General features: G+C 32.2%; 1 protein-coding gene across 1 annotated transcript; it reads left to right on the top strand.

Moving 5' to 3' along the window:
• Positions 1–2043: 2043 nt before the first annotated feature.
• LOC149533574 (uncharacterized) lies at positions 2044–2292 on the top strand. Its single transcript, XM_089805889.1, has one exon. It carries the CDS (start codon positions 2044–2046, stop codon positions 2290–2292), a length of 249 nt encoding a protein of 82 aa, XP_089662015.1.
• Positions 2293–13348: the final 11056 nt, after the last annotated feature.

Genomic DNA, 13348 nt, shown 5'->3' with positions numbered 1-13348 from the left:
TTTGGGATTTAATAAATTTATTTCTCAAAAATTGGGTTTGCATGGCTACTAGAATGACATCTTTAATTAGGCCTAAAAGACAATTTTTCTTTTTGCATTAAATAGACAGTGTGGGAAAGTTTGGGAAAGTCCCAAACTTGTATTTTGTGGTCTATAAAATCCTAAGACACTCCCTAAAGTGTCACGTAAATGTGTTTAATCCCTATCCAATGGAGAATTATTAAAATGTATGTTGACATGAAAGTTTGTATGCTTGTTAGTTTCAGTTAAAATTGGAGAAAGGAATTAAAAAAACTTAAAAAATAATTTATGAGTAGATGGTCATAGTGTATATGTAAACACTTAAAATTATTGTAGTTGGGCTCATAAACAATCACTTCACTTTGCATTTCTACTCCATATGAAGTTTATTTTTCACTATTTGGAAACAAGGTCTAGGAGACCATATGACATTAATTGGAAAACACCTAATGAAGGAAAATCTCATTTCCATACAAAAGATCAGTAAAAAAAATGAAACATTACCTGAAATTTATTTTAGTAATTTCCCAAAAAAATAGAAAAAAAGGAAGGAGCCTATATGAAAAAGGTAATTTGTGAGCCTCTCATCAATCGAAATAAAAAAGTATAATCCTTAAATAATTCCAATTTTTAAAACATACTAGACTTGGTAAACATGGATAGAATTTAAATGTTATAAACAAGCAAAATTTGAAACACACTCTACTCAATGAATCAAAGGAGGAAAAATAATATAGATTCAAATATGCTTTAAGAACTAGGTCTGATAGGAATATATAATTAAATATAATGTGTAGAAAATAATGTGTGTGTGTGTGTGTGTGTGTGTGTGTGTGTGTGTGTGTGTGTGTGTGTGTGTGTGTGTGTGTGTGTGTGTGTGTGTGTGTATCCTTGGTTATCACACTCATTTTAATTTTTTGTTGTATAACTTAAGAATGCAATATTAATAGATCATATTTTTAGATACCTTAGCCCACCCCTCAAAAGGACCATGTATCATACCTCGATTTCCTTGGATGTTCCTAGTGAGATATTAGCCTCTCAACACATTAGTCATGTAGAGTCTTTCACTTATGCCTTCTCCAAGTGTTCTTGTATTTAAATCTAACAAACGTTTAGTTGGTGTTAGACTTTTTAAGGCCTACATGTAACCTGATTTAATCTTGTAATCCATCACTAGGCCATCCTATTCTCAAAATAGAAACTTACTAAGATTTATATTCTCCAATAGAAAATAGAATTAAAATTGTAATCACAATTTTAAAACAAAAGAAAGAACAAGCCATAGTACACATTCAAAATTATATAAGTCATTTATCAATTGCTCATCTTATTATAAAAAAGAGAACTAAACTTGATACTATTTTTTCCTCAAGTACTAAAAAATTGTAAAAATAACATTAGAAAATAAGAAACAATATATTAAATTTAAATATTCAAACTTAAAATAAACACTTATCATAATTTCTTATTCAATATTCCAACATTTTTTTTTTTTTTTTTGAGTCAAATCATTCTCCCTCTCCCTCTCAAACCCCTTACACTCTACACTTATCTTTTCATTTATTTCTATTCCAATTATAAATTTACCAACTACTAATCTATACTTAACAGCCGTATTACAATGTTCTTTAATACACACAATCAACCTAGATATTTCAACAGTTTTTGTCTTCTTGCTTTCAACTTTATAGTCTCGATGGAACCAGAAAAAACCTAAACAATAGTATGCACAACTCACCTTTAAATCAGATAGAACATGTCACGTCACAACTAGAGTCTAATACAGCTCCTTGAAATGGTCTATCGGCCGGTAGGAGGTGGCAGAATATTCTTGTTAAATAAATTTGTGTCTAGTTAATGGCCGTTTAAGGTTGTGTATGACTTCTAGGGTATGCCAGACATGTGGTAAAGACAAAAGGCGAAGTTATTTCCATGGCAGGCGTTTATTGCAAAGATAGAGTTGGGCCGGCTTTCTTGTGGTTATAACGACAATTCCTCCTCTATTCATCCAAAGAAAACATGAAACTCAGTGTTGATTTCAAGACAGGAAAAGATATGGGCCGGAACTGGGCGCCAGAGATAGTGGGAGCAATTCTATTCGTATTGCTATCCCCGGGGTTTCTGTTTCAAATTGCTGCGAGGGGCCGCTTTGTAGAGTTCGGCAACCTTCAGACCAATGCCCTATCCATTTTTATACACACCCTTATATTTTTTGGTCTCATTACTGTTTTCCTTATTGTAATAGGAGTATACATATTCTTTGGCTGAGCTATGCTTTTTAAACTCCTCAAAGCCTCCATGTCTAATATGTAGGCCCTGCAAGGAAATCATTTTATAATAACACTTTATTAAATTGGAATGGTATTTATGATTAAGATTCACTGTTCAAATTTATTTTTTGGTATTTAGGGGTTAAAGTTTGTGTTTACAATTTTGGTCATTAATAATTGGTTAAAATATATATGAATGTTAATATTTTAGAATTCAGAGAGTTGTAATTTTTATGGTAGTGAGGTATAATAAAAATTCTTGTTATGAATTCAATAGTTATATTTACTAAATTAAAAAATTATATGGTGCAAATATTTGTCATTTTCTTGAAGAAAAATGTCTTATCAAATTGTTTTACTACTTTTGCAACTATCTTTTTTATATGGATCTAAAGTAATTCATGTGTTATTGATGACTATGCACTAAACAAGTGGATTGGTAGTTGTCTTAGTTATGCAAGCTCAACATTGATAATGAATTGCACTATTAAAGTAAATCAAATTTAAAATTAGGTAGGATAAGACTTAATTTAAAATTAATTTACAAATTCATAGCACTTGTACTCCACAAGATGTGCAAAAGAAAAAGAAAACTCTTGTGTCCAACTTTGTGTTGTAGAAAACATTTTTAAAAATGAAAATTTTGGCATTAGAAACACCAAGAAGCCATTAAAAATTCAAGAAATATTTGAGTTAGAAATATATGAATAGCTGCTAAAGTTGTAAAGTTGTAATAAAAAATAACTAAACAAAACAAAGAAAATATGGTAGAAAAAGATAAACCTCAAGCTTCAAAATAAAATGATTTTTTTTTTTGTGTAGAGTGGAAAGGACAAGGCTAGGAAGCACAAAGATTTGCCCCATAGCTAACCATGGGACAATGACTAAGTTTTTCTCAATATTTTTTCTATCAAATAGAATCAATTTAATAGGGAGAAAATAATCTCTATAATAATTTTTAAACATAAATTAATAAGTATCTAATAATGTCCATTAATTTTTATAAATATTTAGTCTTTAATCATTTTCTAAGATAATTCTTGAAAATAAAAAGTTTACAATAATTAACAAAAATGATCCACAACTAGATCTTAATTCAAAAGCTTCAAGGTATTATGGAAGGATCCCAATTTCTAGCCTTTTCAACTAAGGATTCAATAGTTTGGAATTGAATGCCACTACAAAATTCAATCTCGAATCTACCAACAATGTCATTATTGATCATGTGGAGTGTAGGGGTTGAAAACATGTGTGGAATACATGCATACTTCCTTAAATCAGTTTCTTTTGGTGGGTGACACATCATGGGAGCATGCTCATGGTGGACAATTTTAAAAAGAGAGGGTTTCAATTAGTTAAGTAGTGTGTTGTGTCATAAAGAGGAGGAATCTAATGCTCATCCCCTAATATATTGTACCTTTTCTAGTGAGGTTTGAAGAGAGTCTTGAATAGGTTTGTGGTACAATGGGGTTTCAATGGTAACCTCCAACAATTTATCTTATACTAGGAGGTTGCATTTTCTCTCCCTCTCACTAAGAAGTTATAGAAGGTGTTACCCCTATGTGTTGCGACACTTATGGAAGGAAAGGTGAAATTGCATTTTTAGATGTAAGTCCTCTCTCCCCTTGGTTACTCTTCAAATAACTATTAATATTTTAAGGGAATGCATTCCCCTTTAGAGATGGAAGACTTCTCCCCATTCTCCCAATAATAGTAATCATAATATTGCTAACAACTGGACACTGATTTATCTGATTTCCAAATTTGACAACCCTAAATTTAAGGCCAAGAAAAAAGAGAAATGGTAGTCACCCCCTACCTCCTAGTTTAAACTCAATTTTGATCAATCCACTCAAAATTGTCTTGTTGCTATGAGACGCATAATTAGGGATGAGAAAGGTAATCTAGAGATGATGTAAAATGGAAAATGTGGTGCAACAAATTTGCTGAAGCTATGGGGATTTTCTAGGGAGTTAATTATGCCAACTCGATTGATATTCAACTTTTGATGGTCGAGGGCCACTCTCAGCTCATTATTGAGGTAGTTAAGAGCCAAAGTAAAACTAGTTTGAAATTTTCCTCAATAATTAGTGACCACCATGCATTCATATCAATATTTTAGGAAGTGTCCATTTAGGATATTTACTATGAAGGAAACAAAGTAGCTAAAGTACTAGTGTTGATTGGTCATGAGGTTGATGACACATGTAATTGTCTTAATATTGATGGCCCACCAAATAACATAGAGGCCTTGGTGACAACAGAAATAAATCAACCTTTATGAGATTGTTCATTTATTATAGTTTTGATTCCTTTTGGGTAATCATTATTTTCCTTGCCTTTTTAAAAGGTGGTATGGGAAAAAAAACTCTCCTGAATTTAGAAAGATGATGATTAACCCTAGAAATGGTTATATGCTTTTAATATGTGTGTGCATAAGAAGGGTTGCTATGTTAGGTAAGATTTCAAGGTGGGATTTTGTAATAAAGAACTGGAGTTATAAATTATAATGGTATGATCATTGCTAGCAGGACCATATGTTGTTGGCATCAAAGAAGATGTACTTGGACCCATCAAGATACCTAGTGGTTTGTGCCCATGGATTATGATAATCAAAGATAATTCTTGGGTATTTATCATTTTATTTTCTATCATTTGAGCATGATTATTCTCTTTATTAATTTACTTGCCATTTTAAGACTATATTTTGATGAAGGTTGCATAATTCCAGTTTCTTTTGAGGATTTCAATGCATATTTTGGAGAGCGTGAGGTTGCGGCTAGAAATCATGTTTACATTGAGTCAAATAGCATTAAGGAATGTAATGAAGTAGCTTGAACTTACCTTTGAATGGGTGGGATGCTTCCATGCATGCAATTCATCGAAGGCTATGACAAGGTTATTTTCATACAATTTGTTAGTTCCTGGAATAATGAGAGGGTGATTGTTGATGGGTTCTCTTTCAATATCAATGAATGGGAAAACTAAAGGTTGGTAGTATCTTCTTAGAAGGTAGGAAATGGAGAAAGTAGACAAGGGTCTTAGATAAAACTAGTCTCAACTAGTTCTTTCACCCTAATGAGAGTCCAAGTCAAGACCATGGTGGGTTTGTAAGAGAAGCCCAATCGGATCCTTGGAAAGAGGTATGTTATCGTTAGAAATAATAGTTCACCAAGATAACTAAGAGAGGGGAGTGAATCAGTTATCCAATGATTAAAAAAATTATCCACCTTAAACAAACTTAACCATTTAACAAAAGTAAACAACAAGCATACAAAGATGCACATATGCAATTACACCAGATATGTTAACTAGGGAGACCCTTGATCATAGGGAAAACCCTAGTGGGAATGATGTCCACAAGATGATGTACTAATATAAAAATTTCTTGTTAGAGGATGGACCCTGTTAGGAGTCTATTACAACATTTAGTACATATGAGTCCCTGTTAGGAGACTTTGAATCCTTGTTAGAAGATTCCAATCTTGTTAGGAGTTGTAGAAGACAAAAGAACCCACTATCCAAATAGCTTCTGTGGCAAGATCATCGAACTCACTATCCAACTGATCTCTCAACTATGTCTTACAGAATAACTATATGTATTGTACTTTAACTTATTTCCTATATCCTATCAACTAGACCAATCACTACCAAACATTGTAGACTAGATCATGAACCTCATTTCCATGTATCCAACTTTGGATCACACAATAAAACTTCAACAATGAATTTTCATTCACCTTTGCTCTACTCTTCTCAACTTCACATTCTGCTCTTTGTGCTACTTACAATCATTCATACATCTCACACATTCATCATATATGATAAAGGAAAATATCCTTCCTTTATACTAAATCCATAAAAAAAATCTTGAGTTGGTTATTACACCTTCTCAATTAATTATTATAGGACCATATTAAGAGCATGTTACACTTAGTGATAACATTAATCTTCTACCTTACAACTTAAATAACTTTCCATACATGTATCATTATGATGAGAAAGCTTAGCCATGTCATCTCCAACATGTCTTCTTCACATCTTTAACTTTTTGTTCTCAGAATAACAACTCTGCTAAGAGATATAACAAGTTTACCAAAACATGCCTCTGTAAACTCTATCTCAAAATAGTCTTTACCAAAACTTGCATAGCTTCTTCCAAACTTAATATCTTATGCTTTTAAGGTTAGTTTCATATACTAGACACTCAATAGTATCTCTCTTTAAACTCAAAGTGCTCAACTATCTATCTATACCAATTTTATCTTTTTGTTTTTCTCCTATCAGATACCATAGAAAATTACTATGTTGACATCAATGACAAAAATAGTCATGAATGTAACATATCATCATGATAATGATTTAATCATGTTTCTACAATACTCCCCCATAGTAATATCATCAATATTCATGGTTCCAAAAATCTCCCACTTTGGTATTGATGTAAATATAGATGAAAAATATCTAGTTCCAAGAATACCAACTACTAAAGATTGTTAACCTTTCTTTTCAAATCATCTTCACCAATCATTCTCCCATGCTGTACTTTTCTTGTTGTACTTCTTTTCAACTAATTTTTTGAACATGTTGTACTTGTTTTTCATGTTTTACTTCTCCCCCATTAACATCAATGTCAAAGTTTTCACCAACCAACAATCTTTGCAACAACTATTTTTTACTAACTCAAGTGTCCAAAGACATTGTTCAAAAACAACATCCAACAAGAGTCCTAGATAATTCTTTCTATCACAGATACTCCCCCATACTAGAAGCATCAATATTTAGTCCGGACAAACAATAGTGCTAGATTACACTAGACTGATGCACTCTTGCATCATCTACTCTAATGTAGGAAGGTGTATAACCCCTAGCATACCTTGCAAATACTCAAAAGTCTCTTTGGGAAGAGGCTTAGTGAAAATATCTATAATCTTCTCTTTTTTGCTTACATAATCCAATCTAATATCATTTTCTACAAAATTTTCTCTCAACATGTGATACTTAATAGAAATGTACTTAATCTTAAAATGCAACACTGGATTCTTAGACATATTTATTGTTCTTGGGTTGTCACAATGTATGACAATAGGCTCACTAAATTTTATCCTTGTATCCTTCATCATCTACTTCATCCAAACAACTTGATTACAATTATTTACTACTATAACATATTCTTCTTCCGCTATATTTTGTGAGGTACAATCCTACTTCTTCCTTAGCCAAGAAACCAATCTTCCTCCAAGAAAGAATGCTCCACCACTGATGATCTTTCTATCATCCATACTACCTACCTAATCAACATTAGTATAAGCATATAGAATGAAATCATTAGATCTATCATATCACAATCCAAACTTTGGTGTTCCTTTCAAATGTCTAAATATCCTTTTGACTACTACATAATGTTCTTCTCTAGGATCAACTTGAAATCTTGCAACAATTCTAACTGCATTTTCTATATCTGGCTTTGTGTAAGTCAGATATTACAATCCTCTGATCATAGATTTGTACTTCTTCTACTCAATACTAGGTGTCTCATCCTTTGTAGATAACTTGTGTCTAGTTACCATAGGTGTTCGAATAGGTTTACATGTTTCCAAACCAAACCTTTTTAGTAAATATTTCAAATACTTAGTCTCAGAAATGAAGATTTCTTTGTCCTACACAATTTGTAATCCTAGAAAATATTTCATTTCTCCTATCATGCTAATTTCAAATCCCTTCTTCAAACTTTTCACTTTCATTATCATTTTCTCCAAATATTATATCATCAACAAATATTACCAAAATCATCAATCCATCATCAATTTCTTTCCAATAGAGATTACTATATGCCATACCTTTTCTATATCCAAGCTTTGTCAAAAGCTTGTCCAACCTTGCATACCAAGTTCTGGGTGCTTGTTTCAAGCCATAAAATGCTTTCTTTAGTCTACATACTATGTCCTTTTCATATGCCAAAGAAAAACCTTCAAGTTGTTCTATGTAGACCTCTTCTTCAAGTTCTCTACTCATAAATGTTGACTTGACATCCATCTAATATACTTTGAATTTTTTATATGCTTCATAAGCTACGAATAACCTTACTACTTATATTCTTGCCATAAGAGCATATGTCTCATCATAGTCTCTTACCTCTTGTTGTGAGTAACCTTTACAAACCAATCTTGCTTTTTTGCTTACAACTTCACCTTGTTCATTCATCTTCTTTCTAAATACCCATTTAGTTCCTATCACATTCTTATCTTCTAGTCTAGGGACCAATTCCCCTATCTCATTCTTTACTATTTGATTCAGTTCATCTTTCATAGCTTGTTACCAATAGTCATCTTTACATGCTTCATCTACATTCTTAGGTTCAACTTGGGATATCAAATATAGTTCTTGATTGATTCTACTTCTTTTCATCACACCTTTATCTCTACTTCCAATGATTTTCTCAAGTGGATGATTCTTTGTCACATTCTTACCTGGAAAGTAGGAGTTTATATCTCAACTCTTAGCTTTATTGAAGGTTCTAAGCTTTGTTCCTTGGCTCTCATTCATTCTATAAATCATTGTTAGTCTCAAATAATATTCATCATTCCTTAGTTTAGTAACAACATTCTCATCATCTAAATTGTAATCAACTATTCTTTCTTGTATCCAGAATTTTTCATCAACTCTCACATTTGTACTTTCCATAATAGTCTTAGTTCTCAAATTATGACATCTATAAGCCTTTCTTTTCAATGAATAACCAAGAAACATACCTTCATCACTTCTAGCATCAAACTTACCAATATCATCATCTCTTTTGATATAACACTTACTACCAAAAATTCTCAAATACTTAACTGTAGGTGAGTGACCAAACCATAGTTCATAAGGGGTCTTATTTGTGTCTTTCCTGACTTGCACTTTTTTCATGAAGATATTAAACTCATTTGAAGTAAATTATCCTCCTCTATCTAATCTTAAACATTTAATCTTCATACCTAATTCATTCTCAACTCTATTCTTGAATATCTTGAACTTATCAAATGCCTCATATTTTTTCCTTAAGAAATGCAACCCACATCATACTAGAAAAGTCATCAACTAAAATCATGAAATACCTTTCACTATAGAATCCTTTAATCTTCATGCAATTTTTAAGATCTATATGTACAATCTCCAATTTTGTTGTAGTAGTAAACGTATTGATGGGAAAAGAAGTTTTTCTATGCTTTGCCAAAACACACTCCTTGCAGATTATGTTAGTAGGATTTAAAATCTTAGAAAAATCTCTAACTGCAAACATACTACTAGTCTTCACAATATTGTCAAAGTTTATATGACAAAATATCTTATGCCATAACCAACTATCGTCTACCTTTGCAACTAGATGTGTCATTTTAGTAGGATTCAATTGAAATACATTACCTCTAGATCTGGTTCTTGTTCCAATTACATTTCCATCTTTGTCTCTAATCATGCATGTCTTCTTTTTGAACTACAATTGTTAACCTTTATCCACTAGTTGTTCAACACTCAAAAGATTGTGCTTCAAACCATCAACAACATATACATCCTTAGTGTTAGTCTTACCATCAATGGTTATAGATTTAATACCTTTAACTTGGCATGCTGCATTATTTCCAACTCTGAAAATGCCTCCATCATGACTTTTGAAGTCAATAAACTTGTCCATATCACCAATCATATGATGTGAACAACCAGTGTCAATTATCCAATCAAATTTATTTTCAACCTATGATACCAAATCCATTTTCTTTGGACTTTCTTCTATAGTATATACAAATCTAATTTCATCATCTCTAGCACTTACTACTTGTTCATCATAATCATCTTCTTCATCTGTATACAAACATTCTCTATCTCTTCTAGGTTTGAAATTTCCTCTATACTTTTTCTCTGTTTTAGGACACTTAAATACATAATGACAAAATTCATTACAAGTCCAACATTAAAATATTTTATTATCATCTTTTTCTCTTCTTACCAGAAGAGCTACTCCTTCTTCAATCATTTTTTCCTCATGATTTTTTTTGTTGCTAGCAAAGTCTCCTCTAGCAATTGTGCTCCTTGATAAACTAGGTCAAATATTCAATGCACTGAAAGCTGTTTCTATTGTGGTCAACTCTCCAGACTATCTAAGCTCATTCTCAACTTTATCAAGTCTTCTAAGCAATATCTCCTTTGTGAAAGCTTTGATACAGGAGATCAACAATTGTATCATTTGAACTATTGGCTTAAATGGTGGTGTTAAGCTCTTCAATATCTTCTATACCACCTCATCCTCTTGTTTGGTTCCTCCTTAAGATCTAATAACTATAGTAATTTTTGATATTCTAACTACAAATGTTCTTATAGATTCATCTTTCATCATTTTAGCATCTTTAAATACACAAATCCAACTTTGTAACCTCAATTTCTTAGAATGTTCAAAGCTTTCCAAATCATATGAGAAGTAATAAGTGACTTTTCTTGGTTGTAATCAATTTTAGGAAGTGCATATAATAATTCTTCTCTAGCTCTCATGTCACACATGAAAAGTTGCCTTTCTTCCTCGATACAAGTTTCCAAATCTTTCTCTGCAATGATTGTCTTTTTTAATTTTGTCAAGATCTAATATCCTGGACCCATACATAGCATATGTGTCTTCATCTTTTCCTTCCAACTATGATAATTTGTTCCATCAAACTTTGGACTATCTTTTCTGGATATGTTCAACATGGATCTCCAAAAGTTGTTAAACTTTATCTTCAAGGACCTGATGCTCTGATACCAATTGTTAGAAACAATAGTCCACCAAGATAACTGGGGGGGGGCTGAATCAATTATCCAATGATAAAAAAAATTATCCACCTGACATAAACTTAACCATTCAACCAAAGTATACATCAATCATACAAAGATGCACATACACAATTACACTAGATATGTTAATTAGGAAAACCCTTGATCAGAGGGAAAACTTTGGTGGAAATGATGCCCACAAGATGATTTACTAATATAAATATTCCTTGTTAGAGGATGGACCCTATTAGGAGTCTATTGCAACATTTGGTACATATAAGTCCTTGCTAGGAAACTTTGAATCCTTGTTAAAAAATTACAACCCTATTAGGAGTTATAGAAGACAGAAGGACCCACTTTCCAAATAGCTTCTGGGGCAAGATCATTGAACTCACTATCGAACTGATCTCTCAACTATTCTTTGTAGAATAATTCTATGTACTGTACTTTAATTTCTTTCATCTATCATATCAACTAGACCAATCACTATCAAACCTTGTAGACTAGGTCACAAACCTTGAATCCAAGTATTCAACTTTGGATCACGCTATAAAACCTTAGCAATGAATTTTCCTTCACCTTCACTTTTCTCTACTCAACTTCACATTCCACTCTTTGTGCTACCTACAATCATTCATACATCTCACACATTCATCATACATGATAAAGGAAAATGTCCTTCCTTTATACCAAATCCATAAAACAATTTTTGAGTCAGTTGTTACACCTTCTAAATTAATTATTATAGGATCACATTGAGAACATGTTACACTTAGCAATAAAATTAATCTTCTACCTTAAAACTTAAATAACTTTCCATACATGTATAATTATGACGAGTGAGCATTATGATGAGTGAGCTTAGCCATGTCATCTTCAACATGTCTTCTTCACATCTTTAACTTTGGCTTCTTAGAATAACAACTTTTCTAAGAGATATAACAAGTTTACTAGAACATGCCTTTGTAAACTCTATCTTAGAACAATCTTTACCAAAACTTGCATAACTTCTTCTAGACTTGATATCTTATGCTTCCAAGGTTAGTTGCATATACTAGACACTTAGTAGTATCTCTCTTTAACCTTGCTACTAAAAATGCTCAACTTTCTATCTATACCAAATTGATCATTTTGTTGTTCTTGTGTTAGATACCATAGAAAATTACTATGTTGACATCAATGACAAACATAGTCATAAATGTAACATATCATCATGATAATGATCTAATCATGTTTCTACAATACTCCCCCATAGGAATATCATTAGCATCCATGCTTCCAATAGTTATGACATTATGTGTTACATACGCTTGAGGGTAGTTTAATATTTATAACTATTATTATTTTCCAATCTTAAACAAATTTAGAAATCATAACATCATTTCGTTCCCTTACCTCATTCTACATTCTATAAAAGACAACATAGTTAGAAAGAGGAAAGAGGATGGAAAGCCCTACATTGTCCTTCACTAGACTGATATGTTTAAACTATATAATTTCAACAAATCCCTTGGTTCTCCCAACCTATCAATTTCCATGTTATTTATTTATACCTACTATCTCCATCTCAACCCCTTAAGTCTATGCCAAGGTTGTGTCTACTATGGAAACCAAACTCCCTAATCCCTCCTTGCCCCAAATGCTCAAACAAGTTAAAATGGAGAAGGACATCCATATTGTGGATTGTGATGTTGAGATTAATGGTGAGATAATGAGGTCTCTTATGGATTAGGAAAAACCACTGCAAAAGTATTCCAAAGCCAAGTATGGCTAACATACTACTTTGGACTTTATTGATGGTCAAAAGAAAAAGAAAAAAAAACCTTTAAAGAGATAGATAAAGATGACTACTAGTAAGAGATAAATTGAGGATAGTGAAGAAGACATAGTTAGTGATGACCAGTAGAAAGGGGGGAGATTAGTCCTACTCATAGCCACTCAAGACCTATGTCATCTCATATTTTGAATACATTCAAGAATGATACCCTAGAAAAATCCAAAAGTGTGTGGGATAAGGGAGCCTTCTCATCCCTACTAGCATGGGAAAGGTAAACAGATCTTGGGAATAACCTCCAAAGGACTCCAAAAGATGAAAGCCAATTCCAGAAGGAAGAGTATTAGACGCTAGAGAAAAATATCAAGAAGTTGGAGGAGAGATAGGAGGTCATGGAATACAAGTTTGAAGATGTGGTCAACTTTGCAGTTTGAGTTATGCATTTTGTAGCTTCAACTCTTCACCTTATTCATACTAATAAAGAGGGTCCTATTTCTAC

The sequence above is a fragment of the Cupressus sempervirens genome, chromosome 10 (genome assembly GCF_028749045.1).
Source record: "Cupressus sempervirens isolate cs-2001-9-10 chromosome 10, ASM2874904v1, whole genome shotgun sequence".
Taxonomy (NCBI): domain Eukaryota; kingdom Viridiplantae; phylum Streptophyta; class Pinopsida; order Cupressales; family Cupressaceae; genus Cupressus; species Cupressus sempervirens.
Note: the sequence above shows the minus strand (reverse complement) of the source record. Positions and strands in the feature narration are given on the sequence as shown.

Excerpts from the sequence above, each read along its gene's own strand:
- LOC149533574 (XM_089805889.1), top strand. The coding sequence starts at position 2,044 with ATGAAACTCAGTGTTGATTTCAAGACAGGAAAAGATATGGGCCGGAAC.